The sequence below is a fragment of the Diuraphis noxia genome, unplaced genomic scaffold (genome assembly GCF_037042655.1).
Source record: "Diuraphis noxia isolate RWA-SAM2 unplaced genomic scaffold, SU_Dnox_SAM2 contig0002, whole genome shotgun sequence".
Classification (NCBI taxonomy): domain Eukaryota; kingdom Metazoa; phylum Arthropoda; class Insecta; order Hemiptera; family Aphididae; genus Diuraphis; species Diuraphis noxia.
Genome location: NW_028301712.1, coordinates 59,112,771 through 59,132,892, shown reverse-complemented (window position 1 = coordinate 59,132,892; position 20,122 = coordinate 59,112,771). Strand labels below are relative to the sequence as shown.

At 27.0% G+C, this 20,122-nt stretch overlaps 2 protein-coding genes across 5 annotated transcripts; both read right to left on the bottom strand.

The window, feature by feature from the left end:
* Positions 1-249: 249 nt before the first annotated feature.
* Positions 250-20,052, bottom strand: LOC107170084 (uncharacterized). Of its 4 annotated transcripts, XM_089218574.1 has the most exons (5): positions 19,878-20,052; positions 19,205-19,288; positions 6,179-6,423; positions 4,438-4,699; positions 250-3,550 (listed from the first exon to the last, which is right to left on the bottom strand). In XM_089218574.1, exons 1-4 carry the CDS (start codon positions 19,918-19,920, stop codon positions 4,451-4,453), a joined length of 621 nt encoding a protein of 206 aa, XP_089074700.1. In that variant the 5' UTR covers positions 19,921-20,052; the 3' UTR covers positions 250-3,550; positions 4,438-4,450. The 4 variants fall into 4 exon arrangements, with proteins under 4 accessions (XP_089074700.1, XP_089074699.1, XP_089074701.1 ...); XM_089218573.1 differs by having other exon boundaries at positions 250-4,699; XM_089218575.1 differs by having other exon boundaries at positions 250-4,699; positions 19,894-20,029.
* LOC107170083 (uncharacterized) lies at positions 9,914-12,426 on the bottom strand. The gene is made up of 2 exons (XM_015520102.2): positions 11,984-12,426; positions 9,914-11,892 (listed from the first exon to the last, which is right to left on the bottom strand). Exon 2 carries the CDS (start codon positions 11,889-11,891, stop codon positions 11,139-11,141), a length of 753 nt encoding a protein of 250 aa, XP_015375588.1. The 5' UTR covers position 11,892; positions 11,984-12,426; the 3' UTR covers positions 9,914-11,138.
* Positions 20,053-20,122: the final 70 nt, after the last annotated feature.

Sequence of the window (20,122 nt, the reverse complement as noted above, 5' to 3'; positions counted from 1 at the left end):
ATATTTTTAAATATTAATAAATGAACATATTATAAAATGATCAATCTAGTCTCGTCTCTTCAAGCAAGTTTAAAATGTAACATATAGATAACCAATGTCTGATGCAACTATCAAACCAAATCAGAATAGAAAAATATAAATCCAAATAAAGGTCATTTTTATTTATTAAACACATTTAAGTAAACATTTCATTAATGTATAAGAAAAATTGATTATGAAGTTTATTAATAACAAAGATACACAGCTAAATAAATTGGATATATATTATATTACATATTATATATATATTTATTTATATAAACATATGTTATCACTGAAGTCTCAAATGTTACTTTAAACAAAATTATGTTACATAAAAACAAAAAAACAAAATCTTTATGCAAGTATTGAAAATTCAACATTATAAATTATTCAAATGTGCATGGCAGGTTGTATAATACAATAGAAAATACACAAATACAATAACAACAATAATTATAATAACAAAAATACCAATAATATATTTGGTAATAATAATATATTTTACCATGCTATTATGTAAACTGAATACTTCTTGTTAACAATACAGAATCATAGGTAAATAACAGAAAAAATTATTTTTATTTTTATTACAAAAATAGCTTAATATATGAAAATAAGATATAAATTATTTATTTAGGTGATTTTTTTCTGACAAGCATTGCAAAGCATTGATTGATGTATAAATATTATTTATATTTTGCTTGTGGTAGCTTAAAAATAACTATATTACCAATAATAAGGTACTAAAGACTATGATAGGTACTGGGTAATTATTATTATTTTTTTTTTTATCTATTATTAATTATTATTATATACATATAAATGTGCCTTATACATAGCACATTAATTAACAATTTAAATAAACAATAAAACAAAATATACAAAACCAAATTATTAAGAGATTAGAATGGGCGGATTATAAGTGTGATTGCAATAAGTACTACTTACATTCATATCAAACATATATTTTCAATTTTATATTCAAATATGTTTTACTATTAAAAATTTCTAACATTATCACAATTTTTCTTGGTAAAAAATTCCTGGAAGGTAACTTATATTTATTTTCCTTAATTTGTAATAACGTTAAAAATAAAATATCATAAGAATTAACAGATCAATAGAACAAAAATGTTCAACATATTTGATTTAAAAAAATGTCAATAAACATAAGTGATTGATTATATAGTTATTATAATTATATTCATGCGTAAAAAATAAAAAATAAATATTTTTTAATGTTAGACAAATTATAAAAAAACAAAATTGATGATACTATTCTTCACTATTATATCTATTATAAAATAACTCATTTAAATAAAATAAGTTTTTTAAACTATGAGTGATTATCAAAAAAGTCCAAGAATTAACCATTTCTTTTTACTAATTCATTTAACTTTTAGCATAATAACACAATTATTATATTTGTGACATTTTTAAGATGTAGAAAATTCAATATTACAATATAAAATGGTGAATTTTTTTTGGCACAAAAACATTTAACAGTCTTATGAAAATAAAAAAATAGTCAAGGTCACAAATTCTTCATGCCACAAAGCTTTATGAGCATTATATTATATGCACTGCACTTAATGTCAAATAAAATAATTACAACATTTAAATTGAAAATTTCTTTCTATAAAACAATAACATAAATTACTTTTTACATAACACATATTTTATGATTATGTAAACCTCATTTGTGAAATTCCCAATTTCATAAACTCAAAGTAATATAGATCTTGGTAAATTTTTAATATATTTTCATTTTGTATTAAGATTATTAAGTATCATTAATTTAAAAATTCAATTCAATAATACAATACAAATATATATATATATATATAATTTAAATATGGTAAATATTATGTATTATGTATTAGGAGGACATTACACAGACATTTGTGATTTGTTATTTTCTTCTTCTAAGTGTATAATATAACAAATAACAAATTTAACGCCCAGCAAATAGTGTTTAGCTAATTTAAAAATTAGAATGATTTGATCTTTTATAAAATTTAAAGCTAAGATGATTATTTAGGGCAACACGTGGGCTTTTTATTATATATTCATTTAAATATAATTTATGAGTATTTTAAGATTTACAATTTTAAAATACTTGCGTTTTAAATAAAAAATATAATGAAAATTCTAGGCCCTAAAATCTAGACAATCTTACATTAAAATTTTATAAAAGGTCAATTCACTATAATTTTTTAACAGAGCTTAACGTGATTTGCTGAGCGTTAAATTTGGTATGTTACACACTTGTAATATGAAGACAACAACTGCCCGTGTAACATCCTCTTAACAACAATAATATAGTGAAAAATAAATAAAAGTTACAGGTTAAAATTTAAAAAAAAAGTGTATCATTTATCTTTGCAATCCAAAATTAATTTTTAACACGTAAATTATAAGTATTTAAACCTACTAAATTTCTTGTATACATCTTTGAAATATTATAACATGAGAGTATTTATATACATATTATAATATTAGTTCTAGAAAACTTTATTAAGTAAAATATTAATGTAGGATCTATAGTAAATATTTGCTTGCTTCTTAATTCATGAAATGAGCAGTATTTATTGTTTCTCATTGCATAATTGGGCTATTTCACAAATTGGGTTAAGCATATGAACTAAACAATTATTGCCCCATTTTTAAATAGTGAATGTGTATTCTTAAACCTTTTTAATAATCACTCTGTTTGTGTAACTCAAAAAATTAGAGATAGCTAATGATTCTACAAGTATATACCTATATATAAAAAAAATTTAACAGTTATAAAATACTAATACATTTTTATAAAATTAAGTATCCAACACTTAAATATTTTCAGTATATTTTTTTGTATTTATAGAAAATACCTTTGATATAAGATTCAAGATTATTTTAATTTTGTTTTGCAAGTCAGATTGTGAGATTGTGTACGTCAAAATTATACTAACAAAATTACTAAATATGTTGTGAACTTTAATAATAATTCTTTCTTAAGTTTTTTATACAAATTAAGTTGGCCAATAACATAGAATAAGTTATTTAATTTAAATTTGAGCGAATTATAAAAGTGGTGCTATATTTTGATTTAGGACATTACAGTTTTTTTGATTAAATGGTTAAATTATACTTTGGTCAGTTTTGTTAAAGGTCAGTCAATTAAAATAATATATGCATAACACATAGGATAATAAATTATAATGGAAGACTTCAAAAGTTACGGCATAAATCCAAAAACTAACAAAGTCACAATTATTGGTGCCTCTACATTAACGTGGAATTAAACATAATTTATTAATTAATTTAACATTAACTAAATGAAGTTTTTATAATTTAATATAGAACTTAAACTGCAGGTATAACGATTATAAAATTAAAATTAAAACCCAGATTTCAAAAAATTAAAACTATAGTGTATACATTGCTTATTTGTGGTAAAAATTATTTAGAGATATGTAGCATGTTAATCGGACTGACTTATCCAGAAATGTTTGTTTTATGTTTCACAATATTGGTCCCAAAACACCTTAAAAATATATGTAAAATAATAGGTATAAACAATATCAAAATGAATAACACACCTATTTAGTAATTAATAATTGATTACAAGCACTATTTTGGATTATTTATTGTGGATACTAAAATATGAGATTGAAAATCATAAACAACAGAACAAAAACTAAAGAGTTCACAGTTTACAATTTTAAAATGAAAAGACAAAACCATTCATATTTGAATTTCCCTACTAGGTATGATATCTTAATAAACTCACTACTCAGACCGGTCGTCAAACGATATCGGTGAGAGTTAAAATCACAGACCATTGTATAGTGTGTGTTTGTGTGCTGTATATTATACTGTGTGTATAATATATAATTAATAGTATATAGAGACAGCAAAAAATGCAACTAATTTACCACACACTAGAACCAATCACAATTTAACTGATTTATGGTATCGAGTACACTATAAGACCTGTATAAATTTTCGGCGTTTCTTACACACATAATAAATATTATCTTCTATTAAATTTATATGTCTAATGTATTCACCGAATGTATCGATACCAGCGTCAAAGAGTAAAAATTAAATAACAAATTTTTGTCTGTACATAATACGTGACTTGTGTCACCAACAAACGTGTGTGTATGCATGGGTGTGCAGGACCACTATTAGTCAGTGTGAGAGGGGGGGGGGGGGGGGTTAGAAAGACCCATGGTACTTGGGCCCGGACTTTCTAGGGGCCCGCCGTTCATGCAAATAATTACTTCAAAATTACTTCAATATATTATATATTTATAACATGTTCGGGGCTCGGATTTAGTTCTGTACCAGGGCCAAAATGATGATGATGTGAAGGGCCTGTGTGTGTGTGTGTGTTAGGCGGATAAGCAGAAATCTCGATCGTCTTACGTCTTCACAATCACTACGCGGTCAACAGCATGCCCGGCGTTGACGGGGTGGACCTTCTCTGCCGACGTTTGGTGACCCACGGCAGCAGGCAGCACCGGACCATGGCCGTGAGGATGCCGACCATCGTGGTGATCAGACCGTAGAAGATCAATACGAACTTGTACTGAGACGCGTCCGCGCCCGGCTTCAGCTGAACGAGCCCGACGATCAGAAGTATGGCCCCGATCAGTATGGTCACCACGGCTATGTGCAGCACGGACACCTGTGGCAAACATATCCGTACGGCATTTGAGACACACGTTTACGAATCGGCCAGACGAATAAACAATTTCTCGTGTAGAATTCGCAAGTATCATATTATTGTAAACGAGTACCTTTGTTGTCCCGCTCGGATCGACCGAAATGGCTCTATTTCATGCAGTATTTTTTTTATATATACCCTGGTGAACATAAATAGAACATAAAACAAAATAATAAATGCAAAAACAAATAAATAAAGCAAAAATAAAAATAATGAATTAATGACTAATAATATTACAACATATAAAAAAGTGATGCAACGAAGACCGAATAATTTTTTTTTATTATTATTCGATTCACGTAATTTGTTCGAAACCAAATAGCAATAAAAGATTTAAAAAAAATATAACATGAAAGAAGATAAAAGGACAAAAAGTAATACTTTTTATCATCTTATATATACGTTCATTCGCATGCGTATATGATACACCATAATATACTTACGTACGTCTAATGATGTTTTAAATATTATTTCAATTAGGTAGGTATAATAATATATTAAAATCTTATAAGCTATTATAGATAATAACATTGATAATAATAATACTATAGGTACAGAAATTTTAACTGCAGACCGCAGGATAACAAAATATCCTTTGCGATGGTACAGTATGTAATAACTTTTATTCTAACTAATATTATGGACACTTTTTTATACATAATGTTATTATTGTAAATATTTTTTTTTTTTTTTTATTTAAAATGAAAATTTATTGCGCATTTAACTAATTATTTAACTATATTATATTAACTAATTAATTTATTGTATTTGTATGTTTTTCTATTGTGTACATACTGTACCTATATTATTATGTTTCGCCTGTTCTGTTTTTACTAGAATAAAAATATGATCGATTTACACGCATAGAATATTACGACATGATTGAATAATATAGGTAATAATAATCGAACGGGATTTTCGATCGACTCACTCTATCCGAAATCACTAAGCATGCCTTCGCGTAGACATGGTATTATATAATACAGTGGACCCTCGATAACTCGAATCGGCAGGGGGCGAAAAAAATTCGAGTTATTGAAAATTCGACTTATAGAGGACCGAGTTATCGAGGTTCCACTATATATACTACACCAATAGGACACTAAAGTCCATATTATATGCATTTTTACAGTATATAACTATACATACTATAGTAAATAAATTATAATGCAGATTACAGGGTACAAACATTTTACTGCTTTTTAAGAAATTTAAATGGTTATGAGAAAAATTCAGAGCCTCTGTGGCTCTGTGGATTAAGAATTTATAAAAACATAGTTTTAGGACAAAGTAGTACTAAATTAATTTAATAGTATCTGGCCGCCTGGATGATACACAATATTGACCAGAATATTCGCCTGAATAATAACACCCAAATGCACTACATATTGTTGACCTTTTCGGGTGGGTGGGGGTATGTGCGAGAGGTGGTGGGCTTACTTTTGAGCAGACATAGATATCTGGCAGTGTGTTTTGGATGTACGGCGGAGACGTGATCGGTGTGCCTGTCTGAGAATGCGGTGACTGCAGTGTTAAAAGACTCGGTCTCCGGTTTCCAGTGGTGTTTGATGTGCCTTCCCGGTCACCAGCGTTCAGATTATTCGCGCATACCACTTTTTTCTCCTGCCTCCGCCGCTCGTGGCGGACGGCCACAGCAGGCATTGCTCCAATCATGGTTATTTCGTCTGTATTTTGTATAAACCGAGTAAATAAAATTAAAACGAAAAAAAAATACACAATAATGTTGAAAAAACCTCTATATTATGTTCAAAGAGTATTATTATCATATTATATAATATCAATGATCCATATTCTCCTAACGATGGGCAGTACAGAACATAAATAATGACAGAGTCCAAAACAACTCTACACCTGTATAGTAAAGCAAGGGGATTCTGACATACGAACATTAGAATTCGAGTTTGAATAAAACGAAATCCAGTCGACACTCTGCAGTTCGTTTATAATCATTATTCATTCGAATATATTAAGTTTAATTTTAACGGTAGTAGTGTATAGTATAGTCTAATTATTAATAAGTACTAAACTTTTTGATTAAAAAAAACATTATTAATTATACAGTTATTAATGGTTATGCTTTCTTCAAGAAGTTGACTCAACGGGCTAAATATTATTAACATCTACACATAAATACACACAAATATTCTTTTCCAATTTGTTTAATAGTCATATATCTATCATATATCTATAGTGGCGTTCGCAGGAGGGGGGTTAAAGAGCTGAAACCCCCTCAGTGTCTGTATTATTATATTTTTATTTATTTATTTATTTTTTTAAATATTTATCATGTTTCATCTATTTAGTTAACTAGTATACAAGGATGTAATTTCATATAAGCTTATCTAATCCGTTAAGGATTAGATAAGCCTATAATAAAAAAGTATGAACCACTCTGTTGGCTGTGTTCAGTAGGTATCAGGTGGGTGGTGGGTTACTAAGATGGATGAGTTAAATTTGAATTTTATGATACCTATATTTCATTGTATTTAAAAAACAAATCTTAGTGAAAACTGCGTATAAAACTAGGATATTTTATTTTATCTTAATAATTATATTTTAATAGTTATTATATTTATAATATATTTTATTAGTTTTATTAATAATAGGTAATAAAGGTAGGTTCAATTGAAAAAAACTTTGTATTTGGAAAATTTTTTCCTAGAATAATAAGTGATTTTTGGATTACAGTATGAATTACTTATTATATGAGGGACCTTGCATTAAATGTTCAAGAATTCCCTATAAAAATTGAACATTCTATACATTTTTGGATTACAAATTAATTGTAGTTTTGTCAAAATTTGAAATTTAAATTTTAAATGTTAATCAAAAATAATTGTTCTGGTGTGTCGCTAATATTTTTAAATAGCCTTAAAAGAAATTTGAAATTTTTAAGAAACCATATGTTATACGTTTTTAAGCATTTTTACTGAAGACTAATATTTTATCGTCAGTTTTAGAAAAAAATAATCTGAATTAATCTAATAAAATACCAACAACGACTGTTTAACCAAGATTACCAATCAATTTCAATTTATTTTTCAATTATTTTTAAAAGTAATGAGAACTTTTATTTTCGATCTCCCAAAATACTAACTAAATCCAATTTTCTACCAACAACCTTTATCAAAGTTGAGGTTCAGAGCATTTTTGTTTACCAAAAAATTTGAAGTTTAAATTGAAAAACTTAAAATTTTTATAAATTTAAAATTTAAATTGATAATATTAATTTTCAAGCAATTGAAAAATCATGGTATGCCATTATAGGTATACAGAGTGTTTCTTTTAAGTGGGTACACTAATTATCTCGAAAAGTATTTACTTTTTTCAAAATATTTTTTCAAATGGTTTCAAGTTGTTAAAAAACCAACGGTTTTATTAAAAAATTATATTTTTAAATATTTTGTATCCTTATCATTTTTTAAGTTTTTACTTTTTGGAATGACAACATAGCAGTGGCGTAGCCAGGAATTCTGTATGGGGGGGGGGGGGGCTAAGTCTCACAAAAAAATTCAAAAAATACAAATAACATAATTCTTTTATTTACGTTTTTTTTTTTAATTGTATACATGTATAAACATTTTTATTTATTTATTATGCCTACAGGCTCCAATCTTTTGACTGCATCCTTCTTGGCTATAGCCTACAATAACTAAAATAAACATAGTCAATGGGGGGGGGGCTATAGCCCTCTTAGCCCCCCCCCTGGCTACGCCACTGCAACATAGAGTTTTAATTTCATATTCCAAAGCAGAATATTTTTCTAAGTATTTTGATTCATAAAAATCGAATTTAGGGCTAGTAGTTTTTGAGTTATAAGTATTTAAAGTTTAGATTGGCAGAGTGGAGTGGTACGGGGTTACCCCACATGAAATTAAAACTCTATTTTGTCATTCAAAAAAGTATAAAACTTGAAAAATGATAAGGATAAAAAATATTTAAAAATATAATTTTTTAATAAAAAGTTGGTTTTTTAACAACTTGAAACCATGAAAAAAATATTTTGAAAAAAGTAAATACTTTTTGAGATAATAGAGTACCCACTTAAAAGAATCACCCTGTATATAATACGTATTAATGAATAGATAGTTGAACTTTTGTTTCACTAAAACTATTATTAATAAATTTTAAAAAAAATTTGTTGCAGAAAAATTACAAATTATTACCTCTATTATATGACTATGTCATAAGTAATGATATTGATTGATGATATAATTATTATGTAGTATATGTATATGTAGGTGCCTGACGAACAAGTTATATCACTATACACTATTAGTAATATACCTAAATGTGTAAAACATTATAATTTTGCAAACTGCCAAAAGCAGTTTTTGTATGACATACATTTTTTGAAATGTGAGTTATAAAAGTTATAGGGTTTGGGAATTGCAATCATTACATTAATTATTATTTATTATCTTCTTTGTTTATAATGTAAAATTTGAAATGCCACGAACCCAACAAAAAAATTATCAATTATTATTAGAACCTCAATAAATATAATATCTACAGATAACATTAATTGTCAGAAATCATTTTTAATAAGTATGTTGGAAAATTGGATTATATTAAATCTATAACAAATTCTGAATATTAAACGTTCTAGATGATACATATTTTCCATAGATCCTCAAATAAAGAAATTATATATTTATATAAATCAATTATACCTAATATTTAGAAGTTAGAACACCATAAATTTCAGTTCGAGAAAATTTTACAATATCACTGATATTAACTTTCATCAATTTCAAATAAGCTATACCAATTTGGTGATTAGATTTACATAAAAATATATGTATTTTATTACTAAGTACTTTAAAAAGAAACAAACAAGATTTTTCACAGTTTTAAATAAATAAAAACAAGTACCAAAAAGGATAAAATGTTTAACTTCATAAAATATTATGCATACCTAAATGAAATAGATAATAATTCAATACAAACAAACTATAACCACATAAACACACACATGAACTTGAACAACCACCAATTGAGATTCTATTCTCTTTCACCTCAAGTCATAAGTTATAACATAAGCATAATATACAGGACAAGTTGTCCAAAATCAAATGTTGGTTTCTTGTATTATCATATCAACAATTTGTATTAAAATCAATTGTAACAGAAATAAATAAGAAAACTAATAAGTATAATATGATTAAAAAACTTTATTTTATTATTTTGAATATTAAAATCTCAGTAATAGTTGTTTTTATTTAAATATGTTAAGCGATTATAATAATATACAATATAGTAATTTTAAATAAATTAATTGTACTGAATTATTAGCAGAATGATATAATAAGTTACTTATAAAAATGTATTATTCAATGCATTATTACATATGCCTTAAAATTATCATAAGTTAGATATATAAACACAAAAATCACAGTGCAAGTTATTTCATTCAAGTCAAGAACATGGTTCAAACCAAACAATAGTTATGAACACAGAGGTAAGTTCACTAAATATTAACCGAATCAATTAATATAGGAATTAAAACCATAGAAACAATTTGTTTTAATCTTTAATGTGGTGTTAATCATAACTGTATAATAAATAGCATAACTTAAAACAATTAATACTTCATTGATCCCCGGTGTATAATTTTGAATAATTTAAAATCAAGAATTGTGTTGAGCAAGGATTAAAAGTACAATGATTGCAAAAAATATTTGTTTGAACTAAAGATGAAACATAAATTAATATTTTCAGTCTTCCAAAAGAAATTCTTCATGAACTATTTAATATACATTATATTTATTCTATATAATAATTGTAAAATTAGCTCCATAGTAGTATTATGATACGATAATTGATTCAATGATTTTAATTACATAACAAATTTGTCTAACAACATAACAAAAACAAAAACAATAACTAATTATAATATATTAATTGCTTATCATTTTCCCTTACAAAAATTAAAATCATATAACTTTATAGACTAGTGATTTCACAATTTAGGGTATTTTTAAATTGATAATTGAATTATCATTGATATTATTAAAAAAATATTAATAATATAAGCGAAACGATACGTATAATAATTTTTATAATCAATAAAAATTTGATAGTTTACTAAATGTATTGTGCATTTATAGTTAATTAACAATATTTAAACACAAAACCACTAAAGTCAACTAAATAGTATAAAAATATCAAATTACAAGTATAAAATATAGGTTAGATTAATTAAATATTTAAATATAAGGAAGTCAATGTATATATTCATTCATAAAAAGGCAAATGAAATAAATGTAAGTTAAAATTAAATTATTTTTAAATATAAATTACATTTCTTAAAAGTAATATATTTTAATAACAGCATTTTTTTTTTTTTAAACTTATTTAATTAATTTGCTATAACTTACTATGTTTCAGTTGTGTCATAACACCGTGTTACCAATAATTCCCTATTATACGCATTATATGTTCTGCCTAGATTCTGCCTCTCAATTTCAGGATTATTATATTGATCAACAGGTCTATACTCCGAACTACATGCTTCTTCTTCAGCTATTTGATCAAGATCTGAACCAGGAGAATTTTGCTGTTGACTTTGACTCTGTTGTCGTACTTTTTGCTGTTGTTTTGTATGCAAAGCACCAGTTTCTGCATCTGATACCAGTCTTTTACCTGATCTTGTTCTGGTCAATTGACGTTCCACGTATGCAGCTAAATCTGATTCTGCTTTGCGAGTAATGAAATGATTCAACACAATCAAAAAGAGGCCAATTATACTTGAAGTTATACCAGTTATTACCAGTTCATTAACCCAATTTTTTGAACCCCACGAAACATAATCATCAGGTATAATGCCAGACCCAATTAAAAAAAGGCCCAAAACTAGAAACACCACACCAACATGAAACATGCCAATGGTAGAAGCAACCTTAGTATCGAGCATTTTAGGTTGTCTCTTTCTCCTCCTTGGCCTTTGTGATAAACTACCCACTGATCCATGGTATTCTGTTGGGCTTGTCACAGTAGATTTAGAACCATGAATACCACTTTCGATCGATTGAGAACTTGAGCGACGTCTTTCCATATGACGTTTAAGTTCAGCTCGTCTCTTACGTTGACGACGAATCGCCAAAGCTGACTGTAAACCAAAACTATGCATTCTAAAAAATAAATATATAACACAAACGAATTAATTAATTATTGGAAATTGACGAGAATTAAATTAAATTTTGAGATTACAAATTTTCTTACCTGATCTATGAACGCGACTTTCGAGCTTAATTAAAATTTAAAAAACTGGATTTTAAGTTTGTAAATATTACGTGTAACACGATATTTAGTAACATCTATTCGTTTATGTTATAAAAGACGTACCGTTTAACACTGAACACACAATTCGCGAAAAAAACAAAACGCAATAATATAGGTAGTATCGAACCAATGTGTTCAACAGACATCGAGATAGTGCGTAAATATAGTAAACAACGAAAGACCTGCATGGAATAATCAAGGGTAGGTAGGTAGAGTGGAGAATATAGTATTGATCTACAGTAGTGACGGTAAAAACCGTAAGTTACTATAGCAACTGCGAGAGTAGCCGCGTAAGGCTCGCGATTTATTCCATATTATACCAATAGCAAATTTTATATATTTTTCTATAATCAAATACATTATTGTCTCGCGAAATGGTACGAATTTGGAAAAAAAATATCTATTACGATAAAGACAGCATTAAGGTTGTCTATATTCAAACAATTAATGCATTAGTTATTCATTTTATAGATAGTAATAAAGAATAATGATAGTTAACGAACAGAATATGAACTCTATAAATATATAATATGGATAGCCCTTATCGGAATTCAATATTAATACAGCGAATGAAATATTGAAATATTGATTTTATAATTATAACGCAATACTCTTTTAGATGATGTGAGAAAGAGAGAAAAATCAAACAGATAATTTATAAATCTAACCTAGCTTCTCATTTTATTCAAAAAAAAAAGTTCCCAAGCTCCACTAACCAATTAGTTGTTAATCTGTGTATCGAATCACCGATTTTATAACTGTTTAAGATCCATATAATGTATAAACATACTTTGTTATTATATATTTATATACAATATTAATACACATAACTACATATTATTTGTATTTAAATTATTGACTTTTGTAGTTGAAATACAATGTTTGACAAAATCCTAATGCAAACGAAAAAGATTTCCTAAGTATGACTTACAAGTTAAAATAAAAAATACAAGTTTTATATAGAGGGGCTCGATAAATGCCATTTATTAATATTTGTACGCAAATCAACCTTATAAATTTAATACCAAGCAAGTTTATAAATAAATATATTATGTATATTATATATTACATAAGATAAACACAGTAACATTTTATCGAAGTCAGAAGTACACGAATTTCATACAATTCGTTTGTTTACCCAAGATTCCTCCAATTATTTTACTCCGAATAAAAACATAACAAAACATAATATAATTAATTAGTATTGTTAAAAATAATAATTCATCTTATAGACGTAATTTTTAACTTTAATAATAAAAACCGTGAAAAGTATAGTAAATTCTAGAAATAGATATTATTTTTGGTAATAATGCCAAAAAATAGTTGAATAAAAACATCAAAAGCATATTTTGTATGATACCTTTATTAGAAGAATTTTGGTTTTTTTATAGACAGTCGTATTCATACGTTGCAGCTTACAATTTAAAGTTGTAATTAACATAGTAATGCTAATAACTAATAATGGTTTTATATAACTATTTTTTTTAATACGTGTTAGATTTATAAATATGAATTTAGAACACCTTAAATTTCAGTGCTTGAAATCGAATGGTTAATGATCGCAGGCAGACGAAGAACCCCATTCTGTTTAAAAAAAAATGTTGAGCATACCCGTTCTACTTATATCCGAATCAATAAAAAAATTTAATATTCGGATACGAACATTTCTATCCCCATGACCCCATTGTGTCGCCGGTTAGTTAACAGTGCATAGTTATGAATTACGATTGTTATTATTATATTATTTGTTTTTAAAATATATTTGTTTATATTATATATTGCGTATGGAAATGTAATTCATTGCGTTAATTTTAATACGTTTCGAAACCTGGAATTTAACACATACGCAAGTCGTAAAATGAGCTTTCCAAACTTATTTAAAATTTGATTTGTTCGTTTAATGTCGTTTTCTTTTTAATAATTATATTTTATACAACATCATGGTTTTTAAAGACATAAAGTTCACTTTAGACATTTGAATGAATCAAGTATACGTGTGTTTTTGGAGATTGCTTAAATCAATAACTATTCATTGAAGTACATTACAACACTACGTGTACCTATATCGCTTACGAATGCCATTACCAATATTCTATTACAGATTACAAACTCCCCCCTGCGACAGCCCCGGAATCAGGGACGGCGCTAGGAATTGCGAGGCCCCGGGCAAAATAAATAACAGTCACATTACATATTTATCCAAACTATAACTAATCTCTGAACGGTATGAAATATCATTAAGAACTGCGGGGCCTTGATTATAATTTTAAAATCGCGGGGTCTGGGGCAACTGTCCCGATTGCCCCCCCCCCTCGTGCCGTCCCTGCCCGGAATATATTGTGTTGTACAGTCTATCTTACTTCTACATCTATTAAAAAGTAATAGGTTTATAAGTAAAAACATATTTCTATAAAGACATGTTTACTGTAAATTGATGAAAAGGATTATAAAACTAAATAATTGTCACATAATTATTAAGTCGTAAACATTGATCGTAATACTCAGTCAGTTCAAGTTGAGAAACGTATTCGGCGCCTCGGATGTCAACTTCCGCGCAGGGGCGCCACGATAATACACGACAGGTATACTGATAAGTGATATTTCACTGGGTGGGGTGACAAATGGGTGTATGATGAGTAATAAAGACACTATAATGGCATAATGTCATTAATACATAATATATAATATATATTATCAATGGTGTTGCGGCTTGACAGCGGCCCGAAGAAAACTGTTCGCCACTCGGCACTCGCAATTGATTGTGTTTATTAACTTGAACAGAGTATAGAAAATATGCTATTTTATTTAAATAGTGTTATTTTGGCATTTTGTTAGTATGACCACAGGCCCCAGCTCACAGAGTATGCAAGTGCAAAAACTGCACATTGTTTGCTGTATGCAAGGCCTATGATAATACCTACATTTTTTTAACCTAAAAGAGATATAAAACACTTTTAACGTCATACACTTTCAAATTACAAGTAATTGACTGTTTAGCGGCCCCTACTATATATGCTATAACTTATAAAAATATAATAAGTAAATATTGTAAGGTTATTTAATAATATGTATTATCTAATGTTCAGTTGTTTATCGCAGTTCGTGCTGTGGAGAGCTCTCGATATAATAAATGTACTAAGAACTATTAAGTTGTATTTATTATTTGGTACTTTGGTAGTACAAAGTTAGCAATAGTATAGTATACGTTACAATATCTAACATATTAAAAAGTACTTATACAAGTAAATAACTACATATTATAAATTATTATTATAAAACCTAACCCTAATAGCTAATACTACCTTGGAAAAAATGTAGAATTAGTTACTTTAGGCATACATCATGTCCAAAAACACATAAAACTTCTAAACTAACTTTCAAATTTGTTTAACGATAAATTGGGAAACAATGACTAATGAGTCAGTTATCTACATTTCACATCACTTTGCTCTTTTTTCTTTAATCTGTAATTCAGTTACCCTAAATGTGTTTGTAAGGTGTCAGCAGGATTAGAAAATTATAGAAATAACTTTGCATCCTACATCTCTCTTTTACTTAAATGTGTCATTAAATATTAAATTTCACATACCCAAGACTCTAATAAAACTTTTATGGACCTATGCTATTGTCATATAAGAATCAGCAAAGCTTTCTTACATTAAAGTTATACAATTATTCTTATTGACTATTCATATAGTCGCCTATAGTTAATGGTTGCTCGATTTTAAAATCATCAAACCGGGACATTATATTGAATAACCTTTTTTTATTATTGTTATATGAAAATTAATAATATCCGCTATTTATAGAAAAATGTATTAACCAATACAATTTTTTTACATTAACTACATTTACTACATTTACATTTATTAATTATTAGTAGGGATGGGCCGATATCACTTTCAACCGATATGTTATGCAGATTTAAATCCGATAACCGATGTATTCAAAACTTTGAATTTCTATCCAAAAGCATGAACCGATATTATAAAATACCCGATAATATTTACCGATAACCGATAATACTTATCGATAAGTACTAAGTAATAACTAGTAATACTGTAATAATCAATATTATTATATATTAATATATTATATAATGATTAAATTAAATAATTAATAAATATTAAATATTAAATAATAATTAATTATTTAATTATATTATACAATTAATATTTAATACAAATAGAGTTAACACAGTTGTACATAAATAATAAATATTAAATATTAAATAACAAAGTTAAAAATTTAAAATGAATACTTTTCTTTCTTGTTAGTTGATAATAAATTATAACTTATTAATTTAAGTTATACATTTATAAGTTTTAACTATAGTCTATAAGTATAATTTTAACTTTTTAATAAAACAAATAAAAATTATAATAAAAACAAATCACATAATATTTAAAAAATAATAATTTTCCCTTTTTCAGTTATTAAACATTCCTTGTTTAAGTCTTTTTATAACAATTAAAGTTTTTAATTTTTAATACAATCAAATATTTTATCTAGGTATGATAAATTGTTTTTTTTTTTCATATCGGTTTTAAAAAAAAACCGATATTGCCAATATCGGCCGATAATCTATATCGGTTTGTATATCGGCCCAGCCCTAATTATTAGTAATAAGCTAATATTGATACTTTTCCGTTGAATTAATTTTTTTCAATACAGCTATATTTTTCATCTTAATTTTTAAATAAAATTCAATACAAGTCAAACCCAAATACTTTGTACAATATTATTCTATGTTTTATATTTAAATATTACAATATTTAAGTTATTTTTTCTCGGCTTCCATAAACGGGATAAAATTAACGACTGACTGGAACACGCTATTAAAAAACGGGATGAATGGCAAGCCTACTATAGTTACATACATAAAGGCTGTTAAGAGGACACCACAGCCACACGGGCATTTGTTGTCTATGTCTTACAAACATACAACACGACAAATTTTACAATCACATCACAATAATACATTTTATAAGTGTTGGATAAATTACTTTTTAAAAGTAACTAAGTTACGTTACAAGTTACAAAATAAAATAGGTAACTAAATTACTTGTTAGTTACTAAATTTTCTATAATGTTACTGAAAAATTTAACCATGTTACAGTAATGACGTTAAATTTAAAGGCAAAAAAATTATCTAGGAAATTTCCGAGGATTCTATTGATATTATTATTTTAAACGATCTTAAATTATTACTTAAAAATAATTTCAACAAAATCCTCCGAAATGTTCATGATAATTCTTGCCTTTAAATTAAGTGAGAGGCAAATTCACTTAAATTTTAGAAATTACAGAGTAAAATGAATTATTGTGAACATAAAATTTTTTATGTTGTACGTTAGTAAGATGGAGAAAACAAACATTTGTATGGCATCCTCATAAATCATAAATTTATCACTGCAGTCTGACATCAAACTTAATATAATTCCTAAAACAGCAAATTGATTTTATACAAACCCCACTAAACGAAATCACAGAACTCTACAAAAAATCTAGTAAGGATATTACATTTAAACTGGTCCAGAAATTTTTTTTAATAAAAACTTCTTAATAGTTAAGAGTCTTATCAACTCATTGGTATTATTTTATTTAAACATTTTGTCCATTTATTATGTATAAAAAAAAAAATATAAAAATTTTTTACGTGGATTTGTTGCAAAAAACCAAGATGATCATCTATCTGGGAACTAGCAACACCAGCCAGGTACATACACTCAGAGCATTTCCGCAGTTGATCATACGACCACGCAACAATACATAAAAAACTATTGAACCATATTTTATATACAAATTGTACTGACTGAATAACAATAACAAAGATAATAATAAAAAAGACAATTACAAAAAATTTATGTTTGTTTTAGGATTCAATTTAAATTCCAAAACTAGCAGAAAAAATAAAAATGAATACATTTTTATAAAGGAAATTTTTGGCTTTTATCATAATTAATAATAATCATAGGTTTCACTGCAGCACCATTGACCATCAGTAATACATTTGTAATAAGATCATATAAAACAGATAACATCTATCATGAAAAATGTAAACTATAAGCTAACTATATATTCCATACCTAAATTAAATTAATTTTGCAAGTTAAGTAATTAATTCTAATTTCTAGATAAGAACAAAAAAAAATGCATATTTATAGTGTTTTAAACTAATTAGGTTCTATAATTTTTAAATGCATAAGTTAAAACACAGAAAATAATAGTGCTGAAGAACAAGGTATGTTTAAATTGTTTCTAGCAGATCCCAAATTTTATACTTTAATTCCTATATAAATTATTATTAGTAAAACTATTTTTAATGAATATGATATTGCTATTACTCAAAATATACCTTTGTAAAATGTGAAAACTTAAAGTAAAATATTCATGTTTAATGCAAACATTCAACATTTCAATTTCTTACTATTAGTTAATGTATAATAATAATATAGTACCTATAATATAATAATATAATACCTATTAAGTAGTAGTTCATTAGGCTATACCAATTTGATTTACGAATAATTAAAATGTGCCTAGTTGTTTTATAATAGGTAATATAACATACAAACATTTACAAAAATAATTATTAGCTTCCTAAATATTTGGTTATATTGCTTATACAGGTATATGGTTTATATTTGATTGAATTTTTATTTTATATTTTTATTTTTATATCTTTCAATCATAAATAATCTTTAATAATAGTTATCATGGAATGTGTACTTATTAAACACTGTACAGCTCTAGTTGCATTACTATGTTCATAAAATACCTAGTGCATTTTCTTTAAAACTATAATTGATAAATTAACTAGAGCGTTCACTACTCACTACCTAGTTAATTTTAACTGTTTCCAAAAGATAAACACTATACTATATACTATACAGTTGCAAATTGCAGTAATAAAATTTAAAATACAAAAATCAAAAATATCTAGGTACCTAATCCAAAATCTAATGTTTGGACTATGGGCTTTATATAAACCCAAAAAATAGTAAATACACTACCTAGTGCAGACGTACCAACGTCATAATATATGGAACTACATTTCAAAATCTAGACTTCAAAATAAATGCTATTAACAGGATGATAGTTGAAATTCTTAAATTTATTACAGAAGCCAAAGTGGCATTACTCAAATATTTCACTTACGTAGTTTGGTGTTTCGGTATGAGCCTCCTTGCAACAGGTACTGAAGTTGCAATCCCGGCTTGTGTTTAACAGTATTCATACACGCTAGATCAGAGAAAGAAACATTGTAAGTCAATAGTCTCAAGACATTTGTATCATTATTATTATTTTAATTTAATGTAGTTTTCCTGAAATGGAAAACTGTGATCGTGAGAAATGCTGACCGTTTCCTTCAATCTGGCGTAAAAGTGATAAAGTTACAATGTCTTTCTATTAGCTGGAACGCGTGCTGCCGGATACCATAAACCATTTAAAAGTTGTCATGATATTCAAACAATAATCTCAAGAAGCCCCAGACGCGATCGATTCAACAACATTAACAACAACAATTATGCTAGATATCTAAGGCTAAAATCTATGCAAATCCTCGAGAGTCGAAATAAATGCATCGTAAACTCGCATTAGTAGATTTCTTAGAAGAATATTACTGTCTGCTAGTAAGCTATTCTAACTACCTAAGCAGGCTCTCGAAGTCTCGAGTCTCAATTAAGAACAAAATAGTCGTATAGTTGTATTATTATTATTATATTATTTATATAACATTATATTTTATTACTATCACAACGATAATATTGTCTTGTATGCGGTAATCAAAATAATTATCGATCTATGATATTCTCAACGCGATAACTACCGTATACAAAAACTACCGTAGCAGTTTTCCCGTGTGACGTCATACGGAAGTGGCTGCTCACGCTCGCTTGTGTTTCTTGGGTGGGTGTGCGCGCTCTGGGATTATCTGTTCTGCAGCAGCAAGCTGGTCCGGAGATACGTCAACCAGTCCCGTCCTTCCCAACATCAAAACTTCCCGTACACCCGTCAGTCATCCACGCCAATGCGCCGTTATCACAGACCAAGGAAATCTTTTGTTTTTCAAAT